This window comes from Numida meleagris, chromosome 4, assembly GCF_002078875.1.
Source record: "Numida meleagris isolate 19003 breed g44 Domestic line chromosome 4, NumMel1.0, whole genome shotgun sequence".
NCBI classification, from domain to species: Eukaryota; Metazoa; Chordata; class Aves; order Galliformes; family Numididae; genus Numida; species Numida meleagris.
The window spans coordinates 55217830-55243257 of NC_034412.1; the positions used below are offsets into that span (position 1 = coordinate 55217830).

Here is a 25428-nt window from a genome sequence, read left to right on the forward strand (position 1 = left end):
GTGGCACTTCACGTAGAAGGACAGCTGCCCTGGGTACCAATTTGTCTTTTATTTTTACCTAAGTGACTGTCAGTGAGGCCTCAGCATGTGAACTGGCACCTGGTATGTTTTACAGAACAGAACTGCTTATCATTTTCCCCATATTTATTGAGTTAGTGTGAGAGGCATACCAGGGCTGGGATCCCAGTTATACTAGGTTCTATACAGTAACAGAAAAAGGAAAAATCTGCCACGAGACTTTACAGTGCAGGTGAGAGGACGGTGGAGCACATAAGCAGAGTAACTAACCATAGTTAGACCTTCTGTAATCACTGTCATTTTAAGTGGGAGAGATTCTTGAGAATGGCAAATTAAATAGAAAAAAAAAAAAAAAGAAAGGAGTGAGGAGATAGAGGAGTAATAGAATGCATAAGAGGAAAAAGAATAAGGACATGAAGACTTTGTTGGGTAAAACTTTTCTGAATGTGGGCCTTCCCTGCCTTTTCCTCTTCCAATTTCCTTGGGATTTTGGCATGGAAAGATACACCTCCGCATGTTTCAGGGATTAGTTATTACGATACAGGATTGTGCCTTGAGCCAGCCCACTGCATTCCCATGCTGCACTTCAGAGGTGGAGTCACTGTTCACAGGAATGTTTTAGATATGTCATTGCTAGTAAGCAGTTTCTGATTACTAAAGGTAAAATAGTTTGCCAGAATGGAATATAATCCACGCAGAGTATCTAGAAAATTTGTATGAATAAATAGTGTCATTTTGTACATTCCATGGGTAGATTTCTACCAAAACAAAAACTGCAACACTGAATTAAGCTAAAACCAAAATTCTGCAGGAATCAGTGCTTAATCTATAAGCATTCATACCAGGGTCTGGCTAAAAGCATTTCAGCAGTCCCATGGGCTTGCAAAAAATCTTTTATCTGTTGCAATGGCAAAGAAAATTTACATTAAAAAAAAAAAATCACACATCTTGCTTATGATATCTCCGATGTGGTCTCTGCAGTCCCTTAAACGTTCTCACCATTCTTTTGACTTTGCACAGTTTCAGTGTTTGTATAAAACAGCATGGTCTTTATTAATAAAAATGCTTCATGGCTGTGAAATGTAGGAAAAGTAAAAACAGTTTTGTGTAACTAGAGAAGTGTTCTCTTGTGTATTTATCTTTTATGTTTTTTTCTGAATCTCTGATTTGAGGACAGTGGACCGGCTGACTTACACTGGAGTGCATGCATCAGGATATCCTCAAGACAAAACATAAGTCACGGAGCAGTTGCACTACTTCAGGTGAGACAAGAACAAGGTCTCCATTCCACTGATTCAAGAAGCCATGGAACATGTTTAATGCGCTTTGGGAGGAGATACCCAGTTGTAGAAGCTGTCATGACACCTAGTCCCCACCAAAGACAATATTTTATGGTGTAAGGGAAAGTTTATGGTTTCATAAAGGAATTCCTATGGAAGATTTTTCAAGGGGGAGAATTCTATTGCCATAGTTCAATTAATCTTCAAAAGAAGGGTTCTAATTACTTATTCTGTTGCTTTGTTTTTTGGAGGTGAGGACAAAAGTGAGTGAATTCACCACTAAGGAATGGGAATCGAAATTAAAAGTAGCTGCCAGAACAGTGTTTTTTTTGTTGTTGTTGTTTTGGTTTGGTTTTTGGTTTTTTTTACTGCATAAGAGGAACCACCAGAGTTCTAGTTCCACAAACAATAGTGAAAGTTGACCTCACAACCTCTCATAAGCAAAAAAAAAAAAAAAAAAAAAAGTACATTGTAACATTGTCCCCAGCAATCTTAGCAGGGAATCCACCTGATAGTTTACTTGCTCCCTCCTAGGGAAGGCATTACTTGAATCGAGACGATTATGGCCAGCTGCCCCATGACTGGGAAACGCTGGAGGAGGGGGAGCCAATTCAAGACTTTCTAAGTGCGAGTGCTGCTAACAGCATGGCTGTGGCCATAGGACAGGCAGGGGTCCTGCATCCCTAGGACATACCTTCCTTTCGTGAAATACGGAGGCTGCAATGGAAGGCAGATGGCACAGCGTCCATTTCTGGGAAAGCCACTGCTGCAAGCACCTCTCCCTCCTCCTGCAGTGCTCCAGGAAGTGATTTTGGGTGGGAAGCTGGAGCAGGAGTGCCCACTATCTTTTAAAGGAGAAGTGGATATATCACCTTATTTCTTATGTGTCTTAACTGCACTACTGGAAGCTGAATTGCATTTAATTATGGTAGAATCCGATCCATACAAAGCTTAATTCGCTCTAGAGGCTGTTTCTGTTCCCTACAAGTTTTCCTCTAAAGAACAGCAATTTTTCCACTTGTTTCACAGCAAACCCTTGACACGTGCCTGCTGCGTCAGGAGGCGCCCACAGCAGGCAGGAAGATTTCGGCACGAACCGACAACCAGGCCGCGCAAGGCCCCACCGAAACAGGCTGGCGGCCCCCGCCTGCGGCAGAGCTCACCGAGACTCTCTCTCCCTCCCTCCCTCGGCGCCCAGCGGGGCGGGAGGCTCCTCTGCCGCAGCTCCCGGCCCCGCGGCGGGCGTGGTGAGGCGGCCGCCCGCCCCTCACGCCATGCCTGGAGCTTGACGGCGGCCGCGGTGACGGCGGTGTTGTGTCTCATCGGCGGCAGCCATGAAGTCGCTGTGTCTCGTCACCGTGGGGGTCCTGGCCCTGACGCTGCTCATCGCCAGCGTCTCCTTGTTGGTGGCGCATGTCTTCCAGACGGTGGTGGACCTGCAGGTGAAGCAGGTGAGAGCTGGGCCGCAGTCCCTCCCGATGAGTTTATTCCCTCTCGAAATAACCCTGGGAGCAGAGGGAGGGAGGACGGGGATGGCGGAGTGGCACCGTGCAGCTACTTCGTGCCCTAGCGCGGTCGAGTGAGGGTCATACACCTCACGGCAACGAAACGCCTGGACCTGCACGGGGCGGGGCTCGGGCTGGGCTGCATGAAAATCAGACAATGTGAGTAAAAATCAGCGCTCTGAGACAGCTTTACAGGCTGTGTGGCATCTGTTGTGATTTGGAGGCGGGGGGGACTGTTGCAAGGCAGCAACACACGACGGGGCAGCAAGGAACACCCGAACCACCCTTCCTGCTTCCTCCTTTGGCATCTCTGTTATATATTTCTGGCGTCTTTTGCTCTGCTGCTCCATTTATTGCAGCCTCTGGAGCACTAGGGCTGCATGCTGCAGTCTGGGGACACCCGTCCTGGCATCCTCACGAGTGCAGAGCCCTCGTTCATGGTCCTGCTCAGCTTTTGTTCCTCCCTTATGGTCATGTTGGTCATAAATCCAAATGCTGGCCATTTGGATTTCTGTCGTAATCAACTGCATTAGTGTTAGAAACTCCCCTACTTAACGCGAAAAGCACTCTTCAGTAGCTATTTCTTTTAAAGTATCTGTGAAGCATGTAAATTAACTAATCTTCATAGTCTGAGGGATGTAATGGTCTGTGTTACTCAGAGACACCGAGTGCTACCACGTGATGAGACCAGTGCTATTGTCTGGTTGGTGACAGAAGTCTGCTGTCCTACCTATGTGCTGTTCTTTACCTCAAGGTATTGACAGTGGGCATTTCCTCACTGAGCAGCTATAATGTCTTAAATTAATTTGATTTAATGAGTGCAGTTTTAAGTTGGCAGTCAGCTCAAAACAAGTTCTGATACTTGCAGGTGTATCTGTAAAGTTTAGGGTATAGCCACCAGAAGGCCACCATAGGGTGAACTGTCATGCAGACTGTCAGTGCATCAGCTGCTCTTCAAGAGCTACTCCTGCAGCATTTGCTGGTAGTTGAGTGTAGCATGGGTTATCCTGAAATCATTCCATCGTCAGCTCATAGGCAGTCTGAAAGGCAGAAATGAACTGATGTGAATGTTGATGTATGCAAAGTACACAGTATGCAGACCAAGCCATACATTACAGTTTCGTGTACGTTTACAGTCCCATCTCCCAAATTGCAGCTCTCTGGGAAGGAGTCTGTCATCCTCTGCATCACAGCAGAAGTTGTAGTTTCAAATATTTCATGCACTTACCACAAGAGTAGGGGGTGGGAAAAAAAAATAAATAAATTGGTGGGATAGCATAGGACCGTCAGGAATTAGGTGTGATCCTCCTTATGCGTATTATCTCTTAGCTACACACTTCTTACCCTTAGTGGTTGATTATATAAGAGTAAGTTGGTAGTTGCTCACCAGAGCTTTGGGTAATGCAGGAAACAGTTCCTACAGCTCAGTCTTTTCCTACTTAGTGCTGTGCAGCTCGCATCAGTGCATCTGGGTTGCACAGGATCAAGTGTCCAGCTCCCTGCACAAGCCAGTAACACCCTCCTGGCCTTCTGCAGGAGCCACGCACACAAACTGTGGAAGAACAGCTTTCAGCCCCAAAGCAGCGTGCACCTGGTCACTCTGCTGATTCTGTTGCTTTCCACATGTTCTTTATCCCACATGTTTTTCTCATTTGTGTGTGGCCTGGCAAGTTGCTGCCTCTTGTGTAACCATGTCTACAGCTTAGAAAACCTTGTACAAATACACAGATCTAAATTTGCCTTTGAAATGTGGCAAGGAGGGGTTTCTGAATTCTCTCATTGCTCGGAAGTCCACGGCAATGGACATGAAATGCCATCTCAGTGCTCATGTGTTCCATGCTGGTCCTTCTTACCCTCCACACCCACCTGCCTTTGGAAGACTTGCAGAAGGGGAAGGAGGTTGTCTCTTCCACAGGTAGTCCATGCTCCATTGAGGGCCTTCCAGCAGTCCTGCAACAGCACTGACTTACAGTGAAGTAAGCTTAAATGGAAGGCTGAATTTTGGACCGTCTGAAGCACCTATGTATCCAAACTCAAGATCTGTGAAGCACTGATGATAAGTCGGCTTGCAGTAGGGAATTTGTGTGCCACATCCTTTCCAGCCAAAGACAGGGAACACAAAGTCTGCTTCTGGAGACAGTGGGGTACAGGAAGGACAGGGGAACCAGCGGGACATCAGACTTCATATTCCCTGGAAAGTCAGCAGGCAATTGTGTAATGACGAGGACAGTGGGAACACCTTTCTCAGAAAGCATTCAAATTTATTCTCTTGTCAGTCTTAGTGTTTTTTTGAGAACTAGAGTGCTGCGCCAGATCAGATGTCCATCTTGTCCAGTACCTGTGAGTTGTTCAGGTAGCAACTGAAACTCATCAAATAATGGGGAAAAAAACCCTGTAATGAAAGAGAATAAAATACCTGCCCACAGGAGAAAGGTCTGCCTAGCTGCAAGCAGTGTTTGCCTTATGCTATATTTTTGTTACGTGATTATGGATTTTACTGCCTTAATTGTGCAGTTTATGAACATAACAACCCTTGAGCTATGCACTTAATGCAAAACTTGGGCAATCAGTCCTTGTGTCTTTACCTCAAGTGTTCTGTTTATGCCACATATCTTCTGCTGATAATTTTAGAAAATGCTTAGTCTTATAACCCCTTGAAATTTCAATGGGCTTTTGTTGCCAGCCATCTCTAGAGCTGGATTATTAGGAGTATTTAAGGCCCAGAGGGTCAGGGAAGATTTTATCCCTTTACTTATTTTATGTATTGATCATTTTAAGCTTTTGTTTAACGTGAAATACTCTCAGCACTGCTTAGTATGGAGCTTAGTTGCTCCTTTTGAACAGACAGTTCTAAAAATGCAGGGTCAGAGAAATCTGCTTGTGTTGTCTGAATGTTTACCCTATTGCTTCTCTTAAAAAGTTGTGATTAAATTCTGTCACAGATGCATGTATTGTCCTGGAATTAGAATATTTTGCAGTTCCAGGAAAAAAAATGAAATTTAATTTTCTGTGTAAGTTCCAGAAAAGCTCAGCACTGTTTCCTACCCCAGCTATCTCCAACGGTAAAAATTACATTTGGGAAGAGAAGCTCATTTTATATTTCCTCTTGGTGACATGCAGCCAAGACAAGGAAACACCAGCAAATGGACTGTCATGGTAAATAAAGCCAGTGAGACAGATGTTTTTGGTGTTTGAAATGAACACAGACTCCACTGGGAAACAAGAAGCTGTGCTGCAAGGCTAAGTGAGAACACAAGATCATATTGTACACTGGTTTTAGGTGGTGATCTTGTAGAAGGCGCACCTTATGTCTCTGTGACACAGCATCTCTGAGTCTCAGGCCTCCCTAGGCTACTGCCTGCAGGACCAGTGTCTGACCTGAGGGTTCTGAATGCTTTGTACCTTTTCTTGCATGTATCAAGAGGGAAGGACTGAGTCTCTGGCAGTGCAGCAACAATAACTACAGGTGAGGCCGTGTCTTCTACATATCTTTAGATTAAAGAGCAGTCTTGTAATCTAGTATTTCGCAGCCTGCCTATCCTAGTAGTGACCACAACCTCTGTCAAAAAAACCAATCCTACGCGTGTAATATCAGAGCCTACTCTGCTGTGAATCAGTCAGCAGAACTAAACTCAGCTGGGGGGCGTGGACGTATGTCTTCTTCAAATAATACGAGCTCATAATTTTTCTCTTAGATCTAGGCTATGTAATATCGTGTGGCAGATCCAAATATTCCTGGTAACGTTTGGTGAAAAACAGAAGAAAAGAGCACACTGTATTGTATTATTTGAGCATTTCATGGGAGTATATCTAAGTCCTGCTCAGAAGTTTGTGAATCTGGATTTACACTGCTGCTGTCACTGCGCAGAGCTAAAATTAGTCCCCGTTGTTTCTGTGGGAGATCCAAGCACTGTTACGCAGATCCAGCAAATAAATCACGGTATGACAGTGTTTCACTGCCCTTTCGCTCTGTGGTCCATGTCCCATGGGATCACTTAAGATTCAAAATCTCAGGAACATGCAACTGGCATTAATATGACTGGGGTGCACTGTTTAAAAAACACTTGGAGCATTTAGACTGAGTAATCTCTCATTTTAGTTGCCTCATGTTAGAGCAATTTGAGTGGTAAATAGGTGCTCTGATAATGTTTACTAGTTCTTGGGGAATAGTACAGATTCCCAGAGTTAAGGTCAAGACAGGCAAGAGTTAGTCTGATACAAATATCAGCGCCACACTAATACTGAATTGTATTTCACGCATATGGGAAATGTGAGCTGTGTACAACTTTGAAAGGGGGCCAACATCAGTGTGGTACTACACCACTGCCTCTCAAATAACTGACTGTGCATGTGGAGAAAAGCTATAGCGGTCATCTCTAGATTCCTTAAATACAATGCTGTGTCATTCCCAGCCCTTTCTGGCAGTGTCATAGAAACGGTATGCCTGATTTAATGAGATTTTCTATTTCTGATCCTACAAACCAACTTCAGGAGGGCTCTGTCTGAATACAGGCCTGAGCCGTGTTGGCATAGATTGCAAAACAACAGAATCAAGGGCATTAGATTTTGTAGGAAACAGTGTATATGAGGTGCTGATAGTTCCAAAGCACAAAGCACCTGAAACACGATTCATGTTTTTTGTGATGTTCATAGAATGTGTGGTTTGAAATCCTCAGAGGAAAACAGTCTGCATCTGCAGAGTACTACCAGCTGGATTGGCTTTCTTTGCCATTTGGAGATACTGCTGCCATTCCAAGCTCCTGTCAATATGTTTTTGTTTTTTTTTTAAACAGTCTTCTCTTTATCTAATTATACAAAATTAAAAGCTACATGCCAAGAAAACAGCTCTTTTAGTGGGAAAACCAAGAATGAATCCTGAGGCAACTGTGGCTGGTAAAAGTTAAGACTCCACAGACAGTAACCAAGAAATGGCAGCTGTCCAGTCTGCCCTGCATTTGAGCTTGTGCTTAACAATATTTGACTTGTTTTCTCAGAAGAATAAAAAGAGCAAGTGTTGATGAGACCCATTTAATTGCAAATTACTTCCCCTCCTTCTTTCGCCTACTGGTGATAAGCTTTTCAAAGATAGAGTTTTGTTTGTACGTATTCCTGAAAATTCCACCGTGCAAGCCATGTTTTCCTTTACTGCAACTTTGGCAGTAGCAGTGTTAAAACCATAGGAAAAGCCTTGATTTTCGTGGTGTTGTTAGTGATTCTTTTACAGCTGTGAATTTTATGTAAAATGGAATGGTAGTAAAATATGGGGTTGAGACCTATGTTATATATTCTTAATGGAGCTACATACAGCTACAACTGTGCCGTTCCTTATGACATGTGAGGTACAGGAATTACTGATTCATTATTTAAGTGCTTCTGCAATAAAATAATTATTTGTAGCTCTTATTTTGTAGGCCCACGTTTTGCTGAATACAAAATACACTAGTAGTCTGGAGATGCACACATTCTCATTGCTGTAACTAAAGGCAGAGGGCAAAGAACCTTTGCCCTATTCAGAGACCTCAGAAAGGCATGTATCTCAGTCTGCTTAAAAGAAAGAAATTTCTGTCATTTGCAGCCTTTTCTCCCTGGCCACTGAGAAACAAAGTCCAGTTGCTTTGGAGGCAGAATCTCACAGCTGTACTGGAATCTGACATTCTTAGGCAAAGAAATCATAAACACAAGGAAGCTGAGCTTCCTTTCTGGACTTTTTCCTCCTAAGATATCTCTTTTAAGACTTCTTGGCCCTGCAGTATTGAGTTCCACTTCTTTTATCTGTAATGTGGGCTTGTTTTGTGGTATTTTGCACCAGGTTAGGTTTTTGCTTATACAGAAAGTGCAAGAGGATCATTGTGTAGTAGCTAATAAGTCTTCATTCTGAAAAATGTCAGGCAGAAGTGTTTGTAGGAAGGAGCAAATCAATAATTCCAACAAAGTATGCCCCTAGGCTGCAAATATAGTAGTACGTCTCTGATTTGGTGATACGCTTCAAAATAAAGCACAAAGTATTTGTAGAGTTGGGATCTCCAATCCTGTTGTCTGTCTTTTTTTCTGAGGGCATAGAATTCCTCTCTTTCCTATGACTGTCATTCAGCTTCTACCACTAATGGCTTATTTGTCTTTCTCCTGTTTCAGGGAACAGTACTAAAAAATGGCACGGACACCTTTGAAGCTTGGGAAGATCCTCCTCCACCAGTCTACATGCAGTTTTACTTTTTTAATGTGACAAATCCACTAGAAGTGCTTCAAGGTGCTACTCCTCTTGTAGAGGAAAAAGGGCCATATACCTACCGGTAGGACCATTTTTCTGTGATCTATTTCACTAAACCTACTGTGTGTAAGGAAGCAAAAAAGTGGGATCCAGAATGTTTGGGATCCCATTCTAGGAAGAAACCTGGCTGTTAATGTGTGCTTGAAAATCTATTCAAGAGAGAATAGATTCATTTATCACAACCTGGATGGTACACCTAGGCTGACGCATCAACAACCCGCAAGCAGTTTCAGATTCAGCCAGTGTCTTCTCAGATTTTGTGCAAGATTTTGCTTTTGCACTGCTGTTCCTCAGCTACTGAATGCAGAGGAAGCCCTCTGCATCATGGCCTACTGTACTGTGAGAGAAATACACTAATTGATTGAGATGTATGCCAAGAGGAGCATTGTGTAAAGATGTGATTCATGTGTTCACTCAGAACTTAGTTCCTAACTGGAATTGCACAATTCGTATCAGTAAAAATGTGGGCAGAAAACCAGTTACAAGGTGGAACTACAGGGATTTCCCTCAGCCAGCCCTCACCTACTTAGATTCAGATACATCTACGATTATTACAGACAGCAGGATTCAGTAAGGCCATGTGCAGTGTTGGAGCTTTTCCATCCTCCTGGACTCTCCTTCTGCATTGTATGGCTCCACACTGAGCAGTCTGACGCTGCTGCACGTGGAGAGATTTCAGTCTGCTTTACAAGTAAGTTTTCCCCTAGAGCTTTATATTGCTCCTCTGCAGTGTAAACCAGGAGCAGTCCTGTGGTCGTAGGCATTATGGCCTTTGAACTTAGGGAGGTATGAGAGCCAAAGCAAAAATGTAGATTTCTTGTTGTCAGTCTCACTGTCACACATTCATGCGGACATTTTTCTCTCAGGCTGCCTAATTCTCTGCAATATGTCTTCCCCTTGTTTCTCTCCTCCCACAGCTCAGCTTTTACTTCTTCCCTTTTCCCGTCTCCTCCTTTTCATTACTGTGTTTGTTTAGCCTTGGCAAAATAGTTGTGCTACTTTGGCAGAATACCTCTATTAGATAAACTGGTAGAGCTGGAGAAAAAACTACAGAGCTACTGGCTTGTGGCTTGTTGGGAGAGCTTTGCCATGCAGCGCACACCACAGACCGGCTGCATGGGAGCAGGTTGGGGCAGGTGATCCCTGCCTTCTTCATTGCTGTCCAAGGGAGGCAGGCTGCACATTCCAGCTTCTGGTTTCTTTGGTTTGCCCAATTTTGGCACGTCTAAACAAGATTCAACTGTGCTGTGCTCCATTTGATGGAAGAAACAGGAAAGTTAAAAACTGGAGGGCCCTTTCCCAGAAGATTCTTTCTTTAATCCTTACTTAACTGCTGCTGTTAACTGAACCAGACTGTTGGCAGTGGGTGGGGAAGGAGGAGGCAGACATACTGCATGCTAGAGCCAGAGAGTAAATGCTAGGTTTATGTCACAGGCCCAGTGTAGCAAAGTAATCAAGAGCCATTTAGGTTTAGCATGTGGCAGAACGTCTAAAACGCTCTCAAATGAAGTGCATAGCTCAGTTGTTTTATAAAATCGGGTAGGAGGGAGAAAGGCTGGAAGAGAAGCACCCCCAGGAGGCTGCGGAAAAAAATCTAGAGTGGCAGAGAGGAGGTGAGATGGCTAAATAGTCTCATCCTGCAAGGTTAAGTTTGAAAGAATTCATGGTTTTGACCCACATAGATTGTAAACCCAGTTAGTGCAGAGGTAGATTCTCTAACAAAAATGTAGTTATGCTTGTCTTTTTATATCCTGTAAGTTGGATTTGCAGTAAATAAAAGAATTCATTCTAAGTGGAAGCTGCTTATCTGCCCAAGCTTGCCAAGTCCCAAAGATCGGCTGAATATTTTCTGCTCATGCACACATTAACAGATTGTTGTTTTTAACATCTGTGGTCCTCTATCTGTGTCCCTAGTCAGGGAGTATTACTTTCCTCTGTGGAATTTTTAGAGCTGGAGATGCTTCTCAGGTTAACTCTGGCCTGGTTTAGGTAAGACATTTCACAGCTGTCTATTCCCACCCCTTCAGTTCAAACCCTAGGCTATAGAGTAGGTTAATGTAGAAGAGGCTCTTGCCAAATGAAACTGGAAGCATACCCAGACCAAAATGTTCGTAGGTGGTAGGGATGCTGAAAAGTGGTAGATGACACTGTTTTTGTAGGAATGGTGGGAGATAGTTGATTTTCATAGGCCTTTCCAGTTTGATTTAAATTAGAAAGAATCAAATAATACAGCCTGTCATGAAGCTGCTTTAAAGGATCTAGTGCAGCCAAGAGTGTAGTTAGGATCTTCAATGAATGAAAAACACAGTTATAACACAGTCTCGCAGAATAATTCACCTTTTCATCTTTGAACTTAAAATTTACTCAGGAAGCAAAGCATTGTAAAAATCAGCAAACTCTTATGTGAATGTATACTCGTGAAGTACAGTCCATTTCAATTCAGTCATATGCCAGAGTGATCATGCCATGAGAAGACAACCTGCCACGTCTGTTTTCTGCTTTGCATTTCTTTAGATATGTATCTCATTTCGAACCTAAGCCAGCCAGTTCTACAGAATTGTGTTTCTTGTTTGCAAAATGCTATTGTTCATGGACTAAATTATGGTTATGACATGTGCTTCAGGGTAATTAAGATCTGACTTCCTTACTAGACCATCAGGTAGCTTTTGATGTTTCTTCCAATTGGACTTGTTTGTCAGCAATCCTAAGTTTTATTTTGCTTTTCTGAGCGCTTAGCATCAGAAGTGCCTCTGAAGCTGTGAGCGGTTCAGAGCAAAAATTCAGTTTGGTTTCTCTTACATCCAGAATGGCTACCTCAGAATTAAAGGAAAAGAGCTAAAGTGAGTGCAAAATATATGGATGCTAGCAGAAGGATTCTGGTAGGTTCTTAGGTAAATGAGGTGAAGCCTGTATCTTGTTCTGCCTGACAATTAATTTTATCTGCAGCAAAAAGGCGAAAGCCTCGTTTCCAGTCTGCGTCAAGGGCAGTCCCATATATAGTGCCACTAAATCCTGTACTGTTTGAAATTTTTCCTTTTCACTGGAGTTTTTTCAAGACAAGGCAAAAATAGCTCAATTAGTCTTTGGGGAGGCATTTTTGGAAGCACTCTGTGAGGGTTAATTCAGCTCCCATTACCACAAAGGGGAGTTGTGCTGCTGACAGCAGTAGCGAAAATAAACCGAATCCTAATGAACTGAAAATCATAGAATCCTTAAAGTTGGAAAAGACTGCTGAGATCATCTAGTCCACCCTTCATGTGCTTAGAACAGTACAATAGCCACAAGTTGATAACAATTACTATTATTTGTACATATTTAATTTCCTTACAGAGCAAACTCTTGTTTTTCAGAGAATACAGGCCAAGAGTGCACGTTCAGTTTCTGGACAATGGCACCAAAGTATCTGCTCTGAATCCAAAGACGTATGTATTTGAACCTCAGAAGTCCGTTGGAGATCCTGAAGTGGATCTGATTAGAACAATTAATGTTCCTGCAGTGGTGAGTTCTCCTCCATTTCTGCTTGGGAGGCAGTGTAACTTGTGTTACTCCTAGCAGCTTGTTGCTTCATACTGCCCCTCCCTTTTTGGTAGATAAAGGTGACTGAAGAACTAGAGAGGCAGATTATGTCAAGACAGATACTGCATTCATTTTAGGTTTGGACTGTTGTGGGTTTTTTTGTTATATTTCTTCCTCACCAAATACCTTTGTAGCGTCAATTTTGAACTCCTTGTCTAAGAGCTGACACTTCGGAGATGAGCAGAAATCAGGCTTGTTGGGTTTTCATGACTAGACAAAATTAGGGAGTTAGTGAAATCAAATACATATGAGGAGCTCTGATATTTGAATGGTTTTTTTTTTAAATTAAAGTTTCAAAAATTGCCTCGAAGTCTGCATCACAAACTGAAAAAAATTATACAAGAGGGATTTCAGATGCCAGTGAATGAAAAAGTACTACCAGCTACAATTAAGACAGGCATTCACACTTTGTATTAGGTAAGACTACAGAGGCAGACCATTATTTTTGGTCTCACACAGGGACGGACAGCTTAAGAACAAGCAGATACAAAGCAGTTATACCTTGCAAGGAAAAACAGACACTACAGAAATACTTGCTGGTTGTGTAACAAAGCCTTTACTCCTTAAGCTAGTTTGCACCCTGTAACTGAAGTCAGTTATTCATTCATTTTTCCCTAGCATTTCTAAAAAAATGTCTGTTTTGATTTTATGGATGAATACATAAATGCACGGTATGTGGTGTTCAATAGAATGCAGCTTACTGAAAGTTGCCAGTAATACAGTCACTGTATTTACAGTTCTTCTCGGGCATTTGAGTGTTAGTTAGTATTCTCTTGTTCAAATTTTTGACTGAGATGTACTGTAACAGGTTGTTCTAGAAGATCTACAGTTTGGTTCACCCAAGGAGTATTCTTTTTTAGATACATATTGTAAAATCACTTTTCAGCTACAAAAGAAATTTTGGTGTTTCTATTTTGGAGATTGCCTATCTTTATAACCTCCGTTTTTCAAAATGTAAACTGTGACTTCCTCATGCTGGAATCCAAAGCACATCTCCAGCGGTAATAAAGCTGTGAAATTCAGGCTGTTTAGAAAGTGGTTTTGCCGGTTTCACTTAATATCCATTCTGAACACTACAGAAGGGGATGGCATGGAACCAGACTGGGTGTGTGCCCATGTCTGGCTGAAGGGGAATCTGCAGGAGCACTTCCCTGTCAAGAATTGCTGAAGAACCTGTTAGCCTGCACGTTACTTGCCACAAGTGGAAATAATGAAACTGAAAATACTATTGAAACATGTGCAATGCTGAAATGTGTCTGTGTTTGGATGCAGCTGTTATTATTTATCCAACAATAAATCTGACCATTTATCCCTGATTCTAATCCCCTGGTAGACTGCAATGGAGTGGACCAGGGCAACCTCTCTTCAGTTTGCCACGGAGGTGCTATTGCTCCTATACCAAGAATCCCTGTTTACAGTTCGCACAGTGCATGAATTACTGTGGGGCTACAAAGACAAACTCCTGTCAACTATTCATGTTTTGCACCCTGAAATCGATCCAGTGTTTGGCTTCTTTAATAAGGTAATTACTGTACAAGACTTCCTGACACTTTAAATTGGGAGTGATGTCATTGCTACAGTGTTGGGACTGTCATTGCCAGTTAGGTTGCTCTCGAACTGATGCCATGGAGACCGAGGCTGCAGAGGTAGCAAAAGGATGTTTCCTCTTCAGTTTGGTTGTGTCTAGGCTCTGACCTGTGGCCCAGCTTCAAGTATTTTATCTCTTCCCTTTGTCAAGTATGCGTAAGTTTTCCAAGAGTGGATATAAACAACTCCACTGTTGACTGTGCTCACTTTAGTAATGTGGTCTTATTGGCACCAGCTGTGAAAGAAAGAAAATTTCTTGAAAAATTTTCTTAGTAGTAGGTAGTTGAGATTGCATGTTATTTGCATGCTATAGCCGTTACTGGCTTTCTCAGTGTCTGTGACTGCAAGTTAGCTTGAGCTTGTTTCTCAGAGATTGTCTGCAGTACTCAGGTTATTTTCTGTGGGTTTACTTTGCTAAGGGCTGCATTTTCAGTGGCAAATTTTAAAGGGGAAGAAGAGGTAACTTAATGTTAGATCCCCTTCATCTAGGAGGAGTGAGAATTTAGCAGACACTGCCACCTCACTTTATATACAAGGTGAAGTTTGATGATTTGCACTCACTTCAAGGGAGTCCATCACTCCCAGAGTGGATTTGAAGTGATGACAGCTCAGACTCCTGTCACTCTGATGTAGTTACAGGCGAAGCGTTAACAAGGTGAGTAGAATAATAAAAACTCACCTGTGTGTTTGCAGATGAATGGAACTGATGATGGAGAATATGTTTTCCTAAGTGGAGAAATGAACTACCTTAACTTCTCAAGAATTGTGGAATGGAAAGGAAAAGAGTAAGTTTTTCAGTGTGGTCAGGCCTCTGTTAAAATTTTCCACTTTTTATACTTTTGATGAACAAAAACGTTCATCTTTACGTTCTTTACAAAAAAAAAAGGTCATTTTATTCTGAGGATGATGGTACTTCTTAGCAGCTCTAGCTTCAGATCGCGCCTCCAGTATTTTAGTATGGGTGATATAATTATGAAAAGACAGCCCTGCCCTTAGAGAGCAGACTGCTGTGAACACTCACATCTGAGCCCCTGTGTGACCTGTGGCAAAGGTGGCCCCCTCTCCACTCCTTCCTCTGGGACAACCCTGTGTGCCCTGCGGGGCTCAAGTACCAGAGCAGCAGGCTGTGGCACAGACTACCTGCGTCTCCACTCCCTCTGTTTCCAGGCAGCACCATTCCTTACTGTTCTGTGCCCAGAGCCAGGGCTGGGACAGCTGATGCCTGGGTATCTGACAGTTATTCAGAGGACAGCAAGCATTACACAGAAGCCAAAGAACTACCTAAAGCATCCCTCTCCCATTAAATAAATCATTTGCCAGCAATTACATATATGGGATAAACTCTTGCAGATGGATTCTTACTTGTTTGGTACCAGTTTAAAGATAAGATAATTGCAATTTAAACCCATTTTAACCCTCTTTTTGTTAGTAGAAGAAATAAAACTTAGCACTATACAGATCTGATTCTCCTTTGCTTAGAGCATAAACTGGCCTGACCACCAAAGGTCTTTTAACCCTTATTCTCTTTGCTTCATCTTCTTCAGGTCATTGAACTGGTGGACAACAAAGACTTGTAACATGATCAATGGAACAGATGGGACATCTTTTCATCCACTGATTAGCAAAGATGAGAACATTTATATATTTTCTTCTGATTTCTGCAGGTAAGAAGAGGGAAATGTCATTACTCAGACTTTACAGCAGAGCGTTTGTGTCCATTCCTGTTGAGGTTTCTTATTAGGCTGATGTTTTTCCTTCTGTCATTTTATTTAACAGTATTAGTGTTCACTATTCATTTGTGCTATGAAGGACAAGAGAATTAAATCACAAACACCCCAATATGCATCAAGTTAAAGATGTGTTTCTAAAGAAAGATAAAGTGAAAATTAAAAAGAAGTCTGGAAAAGAGGCTGGACTGCCTGGCAGAGCTTGTAATGAGAGGAACAGGATTTATATGAACCTTGCCTGAAGCTTCTTTCCTTAGGAAAGCTTCCTGTGTCTCTGCTTCTTAGAAAACACAGATTGCTTTCTTCAGAAATGTATGGCTTGAAACAGTGCTATTTAAAATGCAATAATATGCAGGAAAGCATGGTGTTTCCTTCCTGACAGCCCACCTGCAGGTCTCTTCCCTTCCAAGTTTTCCTGTTTGTGGAGAACAAAAATGATCTGAAATTCTCTATCTAAATCAATACAGATGTATGTTATGATAAATTTAGGACTTTCAATTGTAATTGAAATTGCCAAATTTGTACTTTCCCTCTGACCTTGCCCAACTGTGTTTGATAACGTGTACCAGCACTGCTTTGCACAACTCACAATAGCAACACAGGGACCTGAATAAATCTCCAAAATGCTGAAAGCAAGCATCAGTGTCCATGGAACCTTTGTGCACGATTGTCCATTTTGTGCAGCAGCAGAGTGATGAGACATGTAAGTACAGATCAAAAACCTATTACATTTAATGCAGAAGATTGTTGGAATGGGCTTAGACTAAACTTTTGGCTTACTGTAAACTTAAATAGATGCACAGGCATCAACAGAGACATTTGCAGCAGGTAATTAGCATGTGCTCAAGATTGACAAATCTTGGTCTGGCTTTTCTTCCTTGCAGATCTCTTTACCTGGTGTATGACAGTTCAGGAAGTGTTGCAGGCGTCCCAACCTACCGCTTTGTGCCCTCCCCTATGGTGTTTGCCAACACCACCGTTAACCCAGACAACGCTGGATTCTGTCTACCACCAGGAAACTGTCCTGGTGCTGGTGTCCTCAACGTCAGCGTCTGCAAGCAGGGTATATTACCAGGCAGTGGAAATAGATTGGAGGGACGTTAGTGGGAGCATATTTCTCCTTTCTGTCTGAAATATATGAGGACTGTTTGGTGAGGCCTGTAGAAATATGTCTATGCTCAGTGAAGTCAATCGCCAGCAAGTGCTTGGTTAGTGTTAAACTGCTGTAGTGAAGACATGTGATCTGAGGGGATGTCCCTGTGAGATGTCGTAAGCTCCAGCAATGATTTAAATCAGAGAAATCAGAAGTGCCAGTATCCACACTGAACAGCTTGGGCATGTATAGTCTTCTCTTATGCAGGTAGCTGTCATTTCTGCCTAGCCGAAAGCAAACAATGCAATATACAAGCGTGAGACATGAAGCTGTGCTGATGCTGAACAAGGAAAAATTTGCACTGTTCGGAGGACAGGGAGCCAAAGTGTTAACTCTGTAGCCCCACAGTGGACTTACCTTTTACTGCAAATGCGCAGTGCAAAGAGTTTTGATGTCCTTAAAGGCTTCTTCAAATCTTTTCTTTTTTAAATTGTGATTTTCTATGTTTTTACATTCCAGGTGCTCCCATATTTCTGTCAGCTCCACATTTTTACCAAGCAGAACAAAAGTTTGTAAGCGATATAGAGGGCATGCACCCAACAAAGGAATATCACGAGACGTTTGTGGATATCAATCCTGTAAGTACAGCCTTTTTTAGTGGGTTATACAGATGAATCCAAGCGCATAGATTTAGATCACTTTCGTGGATGGTGTGTATCAATATAGTCCCATTGATCACAGTGAAGCTTTACTAGCTTACATGGAGCTATCCATATTTGCTTATATAGAACAAATTTTGCTGGGTATCCAGAATTAAAATGCTTTTCCTCTAATACCTATGCAGTTAGAGATGCCATCAGACTGGCTTTGATGAGATGAAGGGGTTAAAATGTTTCTGAGGAGTAGATTCGGCTTTTCCTCCTCACCTTGCTCCCATGCTACTGGGGTATTGTCCTGTCTGCATTTTCCCCACGTTGAAGAAGCTAGGTATGTGGACTAAGAGAGCGCCTAGGTAGACTCAGTGGATGTTGAACTCAACTTAGGTAGCATGGAGCCATGGAAGGAGAGATACACAACCATGGTAAATATGCCTTTCGTGGTAGTTTGTGGAGTTTTGGTAATCTCACCATGAGATGTCAGAAACAAAGGGAGCTTGCAGCTAATGATCTGTGGTTTTAAACTGTTCTCTAGATCCACAGATCTGAAGGTAGACCAAGAGAAAGAGCAAAACCGATACCTGCCTAGTTAGCAGAAAGAGAGTAGCATGAGTCATCAAGCTGTTATGTTTAGCATGAGCAGGAAGAAATTGCTTAGTTTCTTTCATAGAATCATAGAATGGCCTGAGTTGAAAAGGACCCCAAAGATCATTGAGTTTCAACCCTCCTGCTGTGTGCAGCGTTGCCAACCACTAGACCGGGCTGCCCAGAGCCACATCCAGCCTGGCCTTGAATGCCTCCAGGGACGGGGCATTCACAACCTCCCTGGGCAACCTGTTCCAGTGCATCACCACCCTCTGTGTGAAAAACTTCCTCCTAATATCTAAACTAAATCTCCCCTTTCTCAGTTTAAAACCATTCCCCCTTATCCTATCGCTATCCACCCTCACGAACAATCATTCCCCCTCCTGTTTATATGCTCCCTTCAAATGTTGGAAGGCCACGATGAGGTCTCCCTGGAGCCTTCTCTGCTCCAACCTAAACAAGCCCAGTTCCCTCAACCTTTCTTCAGAGGAGAGGTGCTCCAGCCCTCTGATCATCTTGGTGGCCCTCCTCTGGACCTGTTCCAAGAGCTCTGCTTCTTTCTTGTACTGGAGTCCCCAGGCCTGGACGCAGTACTCCAGATAGGGCCTCACAAGAGGTGCAAAGAGGGGGACAATCACCTCCCTCTCCCTGCTGGCCACTCCTCTTTTAATGCAGCCCAGAACATAGTTGGCCTTCTGGGCTGCCAGCGCAGACTGCTGGTTCATGTCCAGCTTCTCGTCCACCAGGACCCCCAAGTCCTTCTCCCCAGAGCTGCTCTCAAGGAGTTCTTCCCCCAGTTTGTAACAATACCTGGGATTGCCCCAGCCCCAGTGCAACACCTTGCACTTGGCCTTGATGAACCTCATTAGGTTCTTGTGGGCCCCCTTGTCCAGCCTGTCCAGGTCCCTCTGGATGGCTTCCCTTCCTTCCAGTGTATTGACTGCATCGCTCAGCTTGGTGTCATCCACAAACTTGCTGAGGGTGCACTTGATTCCATCATCTGTGTCACTGATGAAGATGTTGAAGAGCACCAGTCCCAAGACCAAGCCCTGGGGGACACCACTTGTGACCGGCCTCTGCCCTGACGTAGAACCATTGGTCACAACCCTTTGGCTGCAACCAGCCAACCAGTTCTTAATCCATCGAACAGTCCATCCTTCAAATCCATACCTCTCCAATTTAGAGGGAAAGATGTGGTGAGGGACCATGTCACAGGCTTTGGAGAAGTCCAGGAAGATGACATCCATCGCCCTTCTCCCGTCCACTGATGCCGTTACTCCATCATAGAACACCACCAGATTGGTCAGACAAGATGTGCCTTAACATAGCTTCTAGGAGGATCTGCTCCATGATCTTCCCAGGCACAAAATCTTCCCAGACTTTCAAAGATCAGACTTTCCCAGATCTTCCCAGACTTTCAAAGTCTTGAAGTCTAGTGCGCATGTTTCTTGGCATCTGGTTTGGTGCCAGGCTCTTCCTGTTACCCAGTTCCTACTTCCCTGTTTGAAGTATGAGTGTAAAAGGAGATACATGCCTCCTCCTTCCCACCCACCACCACAGACTAAATTTGGCTGCTTGAACAGGGAAAATACTTCTGTGCCTCCAGTTGAAACATTTATTTATGGTGGCAGTACTGTGAAAAATGTTTTGTGCTCATCATCTCTGGGGCCATATGCTCCTATTGACCGAGGTCTTTGAAAATAAAGGTTTGTCTTGTGGCTGAGGGTCTTTACACAGTATTCAGAGACCAGAACAAGCAGCATTAGTTGTTAACTTTTTCCAAAACTACATCTAGATCTGAAAGATGGAGGATTCCTCTGTAGCTTAAGTGTGGGTTTGCAAAGCACGATGGCACACCTATTTCTGTTGTGTCCTCTTCACATCTATGTAATTCACAGGCAGACTGAAATCTGGGCATATAAAATACAAGAGTGTCTTGCTTTGGTGAATGGAAATAAATAATAACTCCAAGGGAGTCTTGTACTGCCCTGGCAAATCCATACCAGTGTAACTATTAGGTTGTATTCCCCTAATTCCTATTAGTTCACATTTATTTTATTATTATTATTTTAAATTCACTTCTTTATTTTATTCCCAGCTGACAGGGCTTGTCCTGCAAGCAGCCAAGCGGATGCAGATCAATGTTCATGTCAGAAAATTACCTGAATTCTTGTAAGTGTTCTCTGCCGCTGGGTGGATATCTCAGATCTGATTTGATACTCAAAATGAATTTGTTTGCAGTATTCAGATGGAATATTGGTTGGAGACAGAACGTTTAAGAGAGAAATCCAGTCAAATCTTAATTGCAAATGGCAGTATCCTCCTCACTTGCAGCCCAAGACGTTATTGGAGTTCTTTCTGCAGAGTAAAGACAGTACTCAAGAAAAGCAAGTTGCTGGAGACTAGTCATACACAATCCTTGCGGTGGCATCAGTAATATCACACCGACCCTCCCAAGAAAGGATCTGCCACAGCGAAATGAGGCTAGAACTTGGGGCTTTGCTGCTCATTGCAGTGATTAATGCCATTCTACTCTTCACTGCTTTTAGGAGGCAAAAATACTGCAGTTGCTGTCATTTCTCAGCAGTGATCATGTAAAACTAAATGAGAAGACATGACCCATTCAAACAAGTGGTGGATCTCAAAACATCACTCATGAGGGAGGGCTTGTTTGGTCAGGTAGAGAGAAAGATCTTGCCTGTGACTACATTGGTATGATAAAAGATAGAAACCTGTATTGACAAAGGCAGTCAGTACAATCCTGCATACGGGAGTATACGTGTGAGTAAAATAGCTCCTCTTCTTCATTGTTCCAACTGGATTCTGCAGGGTTTTCTGGTTGTCTCAGTTTGAGGGAGTTGTCCACAAACTGCAGCTAACGTTGTGTAGAAATACCAGTCCCTTCACCTTGTGTCTTTCTGACATGTTGATTTCATTGTTGCCTATGTGGCATGGTAGCTATTCTTGCTCCTCAGCTTCTGAGCTGATGTTTATTGGCACGCTTTTGCTATGTATTATAACTAAAAAAGAAGTGTTTTAATCAGCCCAGTCCTCTTAGGATGCTTGATGTTTTTTCAGACTAACACTACCTTATTTTCTGGTGCCCAAGAGCTGTTACATTAACACAGTTTAGGAGTAAGCTTAAGTAAGTTACTTCATTTATTCCAGACTTTTTTTTTCTTCTTTGTGAATGTTGTGTGACAGACAATAGTTTCTGTGTTTTACAAATATGAGTAACCTTCAACCTCAGCTTAGCTTAGTGTTCGGGCTGACTGAGCATATCTGTCGTTCAGTTAGTTATCAGTGGGCCTCTTATGGATCCCTTGTTTTCTCTCCTCACCATATCCCAAAACAGAAATTATTTAGCATCTTGGAGATTGATATTGTTCTAGTCCAGTGGGAAAGTGAAAACCAGCATTAAAAAGGAACGGCCCAGTGTTTCTTTAGGGACAGTTTCCTTGTTCATAGCTCTGTTATAATCTGTCTCCAGAACCCTCAAGTTGAAAAAACAGAGAAGCATAATTTCATATTGTTTTTTTTTTTCAACACAGTGAAACAGGCAACATCCGAACACTAATTTTCCCAGTGATGTATATAAATGAGGTAAATAATTTCTTTAGTTCTTTGCAGCATGTGGTACGTTTACGCCTGCAAAACTTTGAGCTAATCATAAAAAATATATATATTTTTTCCTGTTGGTTTATGTAGTGATAGATAGCAAGCTGTTGTTTCCTATTAACATAATTCTGCTGCTTGTTGACCTCAGCATTAAGTTTAGTTCTGGAAAATCTTTGTTGGGTAGTCTTTTTAATTGTGAAGATATTGGCCATAAGGAACAGGGCTGCTCAGGTGGAGAGGCAGAATGTTTGCAGAATCATGTCTTTGTTTCTGGGGACTTCTGCAAATGTAGTAGTAGTACAGACTGTGCTGTAGTTGGACCACTGAATTCACTGGATTCAGGGAACGCTCTAGAGGAGTACCTTTGATGATACATGTCATTATTCCAGGCCTGTATTATTGCGTTCCTAAACAGGGCATTCAAAGTCACTACTTTCTTTAGAAATGCAGACCAGATTTTACATCTGGCCACAGAAGAAAAGCTGGGGATTCTCTGAGGGAAGATTCATTAAGCAAGGAAGCAAAGGTGCAGAGTTGGGGGAATGTTGTTACCTTAGTCCTCACAAAAGTAAAATGGCCTAATATGAAGAAGAACAGAAATAACTTTTTTTTTCTCTCTTCATCTGTGTCTACTCCAGAGTGTTCTGATTGATGAAGCATCTGCCAACAAACTCAAGCACGTCCTGCTGGAAGCCAGTGTTGTAACTGGAATCCCTTTTGTAATCATGGCAATAGGAATTGTTTTTGGGATTATTTTTATTGCACTTGTGTGCAGGTCCCGGGGAGTAAGTGAAGAGGTAAGTAACATTTGAATTCGACTTTTTTTACCGTATGTCTGCGTTCTGGTTTTCTTCCATTTGATTTTACTTCTTCATTGTCTTTCTACACACAAACATTTTAATGTGTTGTTTTTGTTTAAAATGACCTTTCTAGGGAGGGGATGTTTTAATAGACTCAGAGTAAATGCACCAAAACAAAGGAATGCAGCTAATATAAGAGACAACCGCGGTAAGGCAGGTAGTATTTTCTGTGCCTAATTCCCTTGCTGAGATGTAGTATAAAAAATAGAAAATAAAAATCAGCCTGTCTAGAGGACCCTGAAGGGTAGGATGCAAAAAGCTCGCCATATTTGATGAACAGATTTAGTCACAGGCAATCTGGCAGTGTTCTCAGTAGAAACAATTGTCTTATGCCAGTTATTATTTTTCAGAATCATAATGCAAATTTATAACTGAAGAAGGGATGAATTTTACAAACAACAGCATGCAAATAGTTCTATCCAGATTATACTAGTTTGTACACCTATTTATGAAAAGTTCTGTTACCAAATGACATGCTGGTATTAAGGCTGTTAGTTAGCAACGCTGAAAGCCAAAATTTCACCATAAGTTAAGGCAGAAGGGTCCAGATGATCTAAACTGTGGGTTCTCTGGTTAAAGGAACAGACTGGGTTCTCTAGTAGGCTGCTTTCTCCCTGTAGCTGCTGTGATCTTAGTGTGGTCTTCCTTGTGTGATGCTGCCTAAGCACCTCCTTAAAGCCATGTAGGAAAGCACCCAGAACCCCCAGAGCACACAGCCATGCCGTGTGTACACTTCTTCTAGCCTGTGGGACCCGGTGGTGGTGGCGGCAGTTGGTGGAGAGGTCTGCAGCCTCCCTTCCTCAAGCAGTGGCTTCGAGGAGCTGATCTCTGGCTCTTTTGCTTCAGTCTTGTATGTCTCTGGGCACCCAGGAAGTATTACATGAGCAAGTGCTCTCAGCACCATAGTTCAGGTTTCTTTTCAGGAGAGCCCGGTCCTTTTTCCTTTGGGCTTTTGAGCTTGCTGTATCGCAGGCAGACTCAGGTAGAAAATCAAAACCATCCCATTGCCTGAGGCCCCTGACCCAAGCATTCCTGCCCCTCCCTTCAGGTATGGCTCCATACCAGCCCTCTTGGCTGTTCCTGAACATCACTGTCCAGTGAATAAAATGACAGAGGGACACCTACTTTTCATATTTTCTCTACATTGCGTTTGTTGCTTTTCCTGCAAACATAAAAATGATTCTGCCAATCAGAGCTATCTTTATGATGCAGAGTGACTATGGTCTTCCATCACATGGAAGGTGCTACAGGGAGCCTGAGCAGTCTCAGTTCTCCGGGCACGATGTCAGGAGGCTGAATGCTCAGGTCACCTGGAGAAGGCAGCACCCTGTGTGGAGTACATCCCGGCCCTCTTCCTCTACTCACCCCAGTCCCCTTCTGCCTCTGCACGGGCATACAGTAGGGAAATCTGGGACAGCTCTTTGCATCGTTCCAGTGTCTGTACCTGCCAAAGCTGCCATCCACCCTCCAGCACCTCCCCTGCACAGTGGGGTTCCCTTACATAAATCTGTGCTTAGAAGTAGGAGCCAAGAGTTTTCTCCTTTCCTCTCTGGAGTTTAAGAAGTCCAGCTTCCCCACCACGGAAGCTCTCTAATGGGCCAGCTCTAATTTTCCTGTGTTGCAATTTTTTTCTTTCAGAGCACTGAAGAAGAAAGGTCCCCGCTCATCAGGACATAGTAGTAGATCTTCTTAAATACGTGAGCTTGGAGAATAAATTATTAGAGCTTACCTAATACCAACTACCACTACCCAGTGTTGTCCACTGTGGAGAAACAGTCGTGTCAAGTGTAATGTTGAAAGACGGAAGAGAATCAACACTGTCATCAAGGGAGGAGACTTTTCTTACCAGCTAAGTTACAAGTACAAAACTACATTTTGAAACTGCTCGAGATCCTGCTTTTTTCAGCCCTGCACTCTCTTGTACCTGCACTGACACTCAGAGACGATCGTAACCACTTTATCGGTGAAAATAAAATGGCCTGATTTGTTACAGAAACGACGGGTAACACTGCAAATGGCCTGAGGAGCGTGGGCTGCAAAGAACCCTCGTAGAGATGCAGCAGGTTCCTGTATCACTCAGAAACTCCTGTCAGTTTCCTGTAGCCTCAGTATTGTCTTTTCTGTAAAGTATTGCGCGCTGCTTACTACCAGTTTGCACTGACTGTTTGTTATTAAAGTCATCGGTCCTTTCACAGAGCTGATCTGTACAACTAATCCAAACTAGTGAGTGAAATTCGTTAAATAGCTGCCGGTATCGGGTAGATCAATATCTGTCGTTATCAGGTAGAAGGAAGCCAAGAATTGGAAGTGCTCTTCCCTACAGACCTTATAACTCTTCTAACTGCACAGGATCCCATGGCATGTGGGGGATATCCGTAAAGTTTGGGGGGTTCTTTTTCCTTCACCTTAAAAGAGAAAACAAACCACAGCACGCATCCTGATGGTGGAAGGTGCGACGGCGGTGTTCTTTTTCTCACTGGTGTTTGTGTCACAGCTACCAGCGGTGTGGTTTTTGTGAATGCAGGTTTGGCAGTGACGTTTGTTGTTCGGGATAAAAACACACCTCCAGACTAAGGTATGTGTAGGGCCTTGAAAACCTGTAACCATTTTTTGCTTGCCAAGTGGAAGCTTGTTTTTTAAAAGAAGTCACAAAAG

The 25428-nt window shown here is 42.9% G+C and overlaps 1 protein-coding gene across 1 annotated transcript; it reads left to right on the forward strand.

Moving 5' to 3' along the window:
* On the forward strand, positions 1190 to 24987 carry SCARB2 (scavenger receptor class B member 2). The gene is made up of 13 exons (XM_021394216.1): positions 1190 to 1280; positions 2328 to 2749; positions 8936 to 9093; positions 12422 to 12569; positions 13981 to 14169; positions 14928 to 15019; positions 15779 to 15898; positions 16846 to 17024; positions 17574 to 17692; positions 20394 to 20467; positions 21847 to 21898; positions 22552 to 22710; positions 24412 to 24987. The coding sequence occupies exons 2-13, from the start codon at positions 2633 to 2635 to the stop codon at positions 24448 to 24450; spliced, it is 1446 nt and encodes a 481-aa protein (XP_021249891.1). The 5' UTR covers positions 1190 to 1280; positions 2328 to 2632; the 3' UTR covers positions 24451 to 24987.

Excerpts from the sequence above, each read along its gene's own strand:
- SCARB2 (XM_021394216.1), top strand. The coding sequence starts at position 2,633 with ATGAAGTCGCTGTGTCTCGTCACCGTGGGGGTCCTGGCCCTGACGCTG. Across the intron at positions 2,750-8,935 it reads TGGACCTGCAGGTGAAGCAG|GGAACAGTACTAAAAAATGG; the intron begins GTGAGAGCTGGG and ends CTCCTGTTTCAG. Across the intron at positions 21,899-22,551 it reads CAGTGATGTATATAAATGAG|AGTGTTCTGATTGATGAAGC; the intron begins GTAAATAATTTC and ends TGTCTACTCCAG.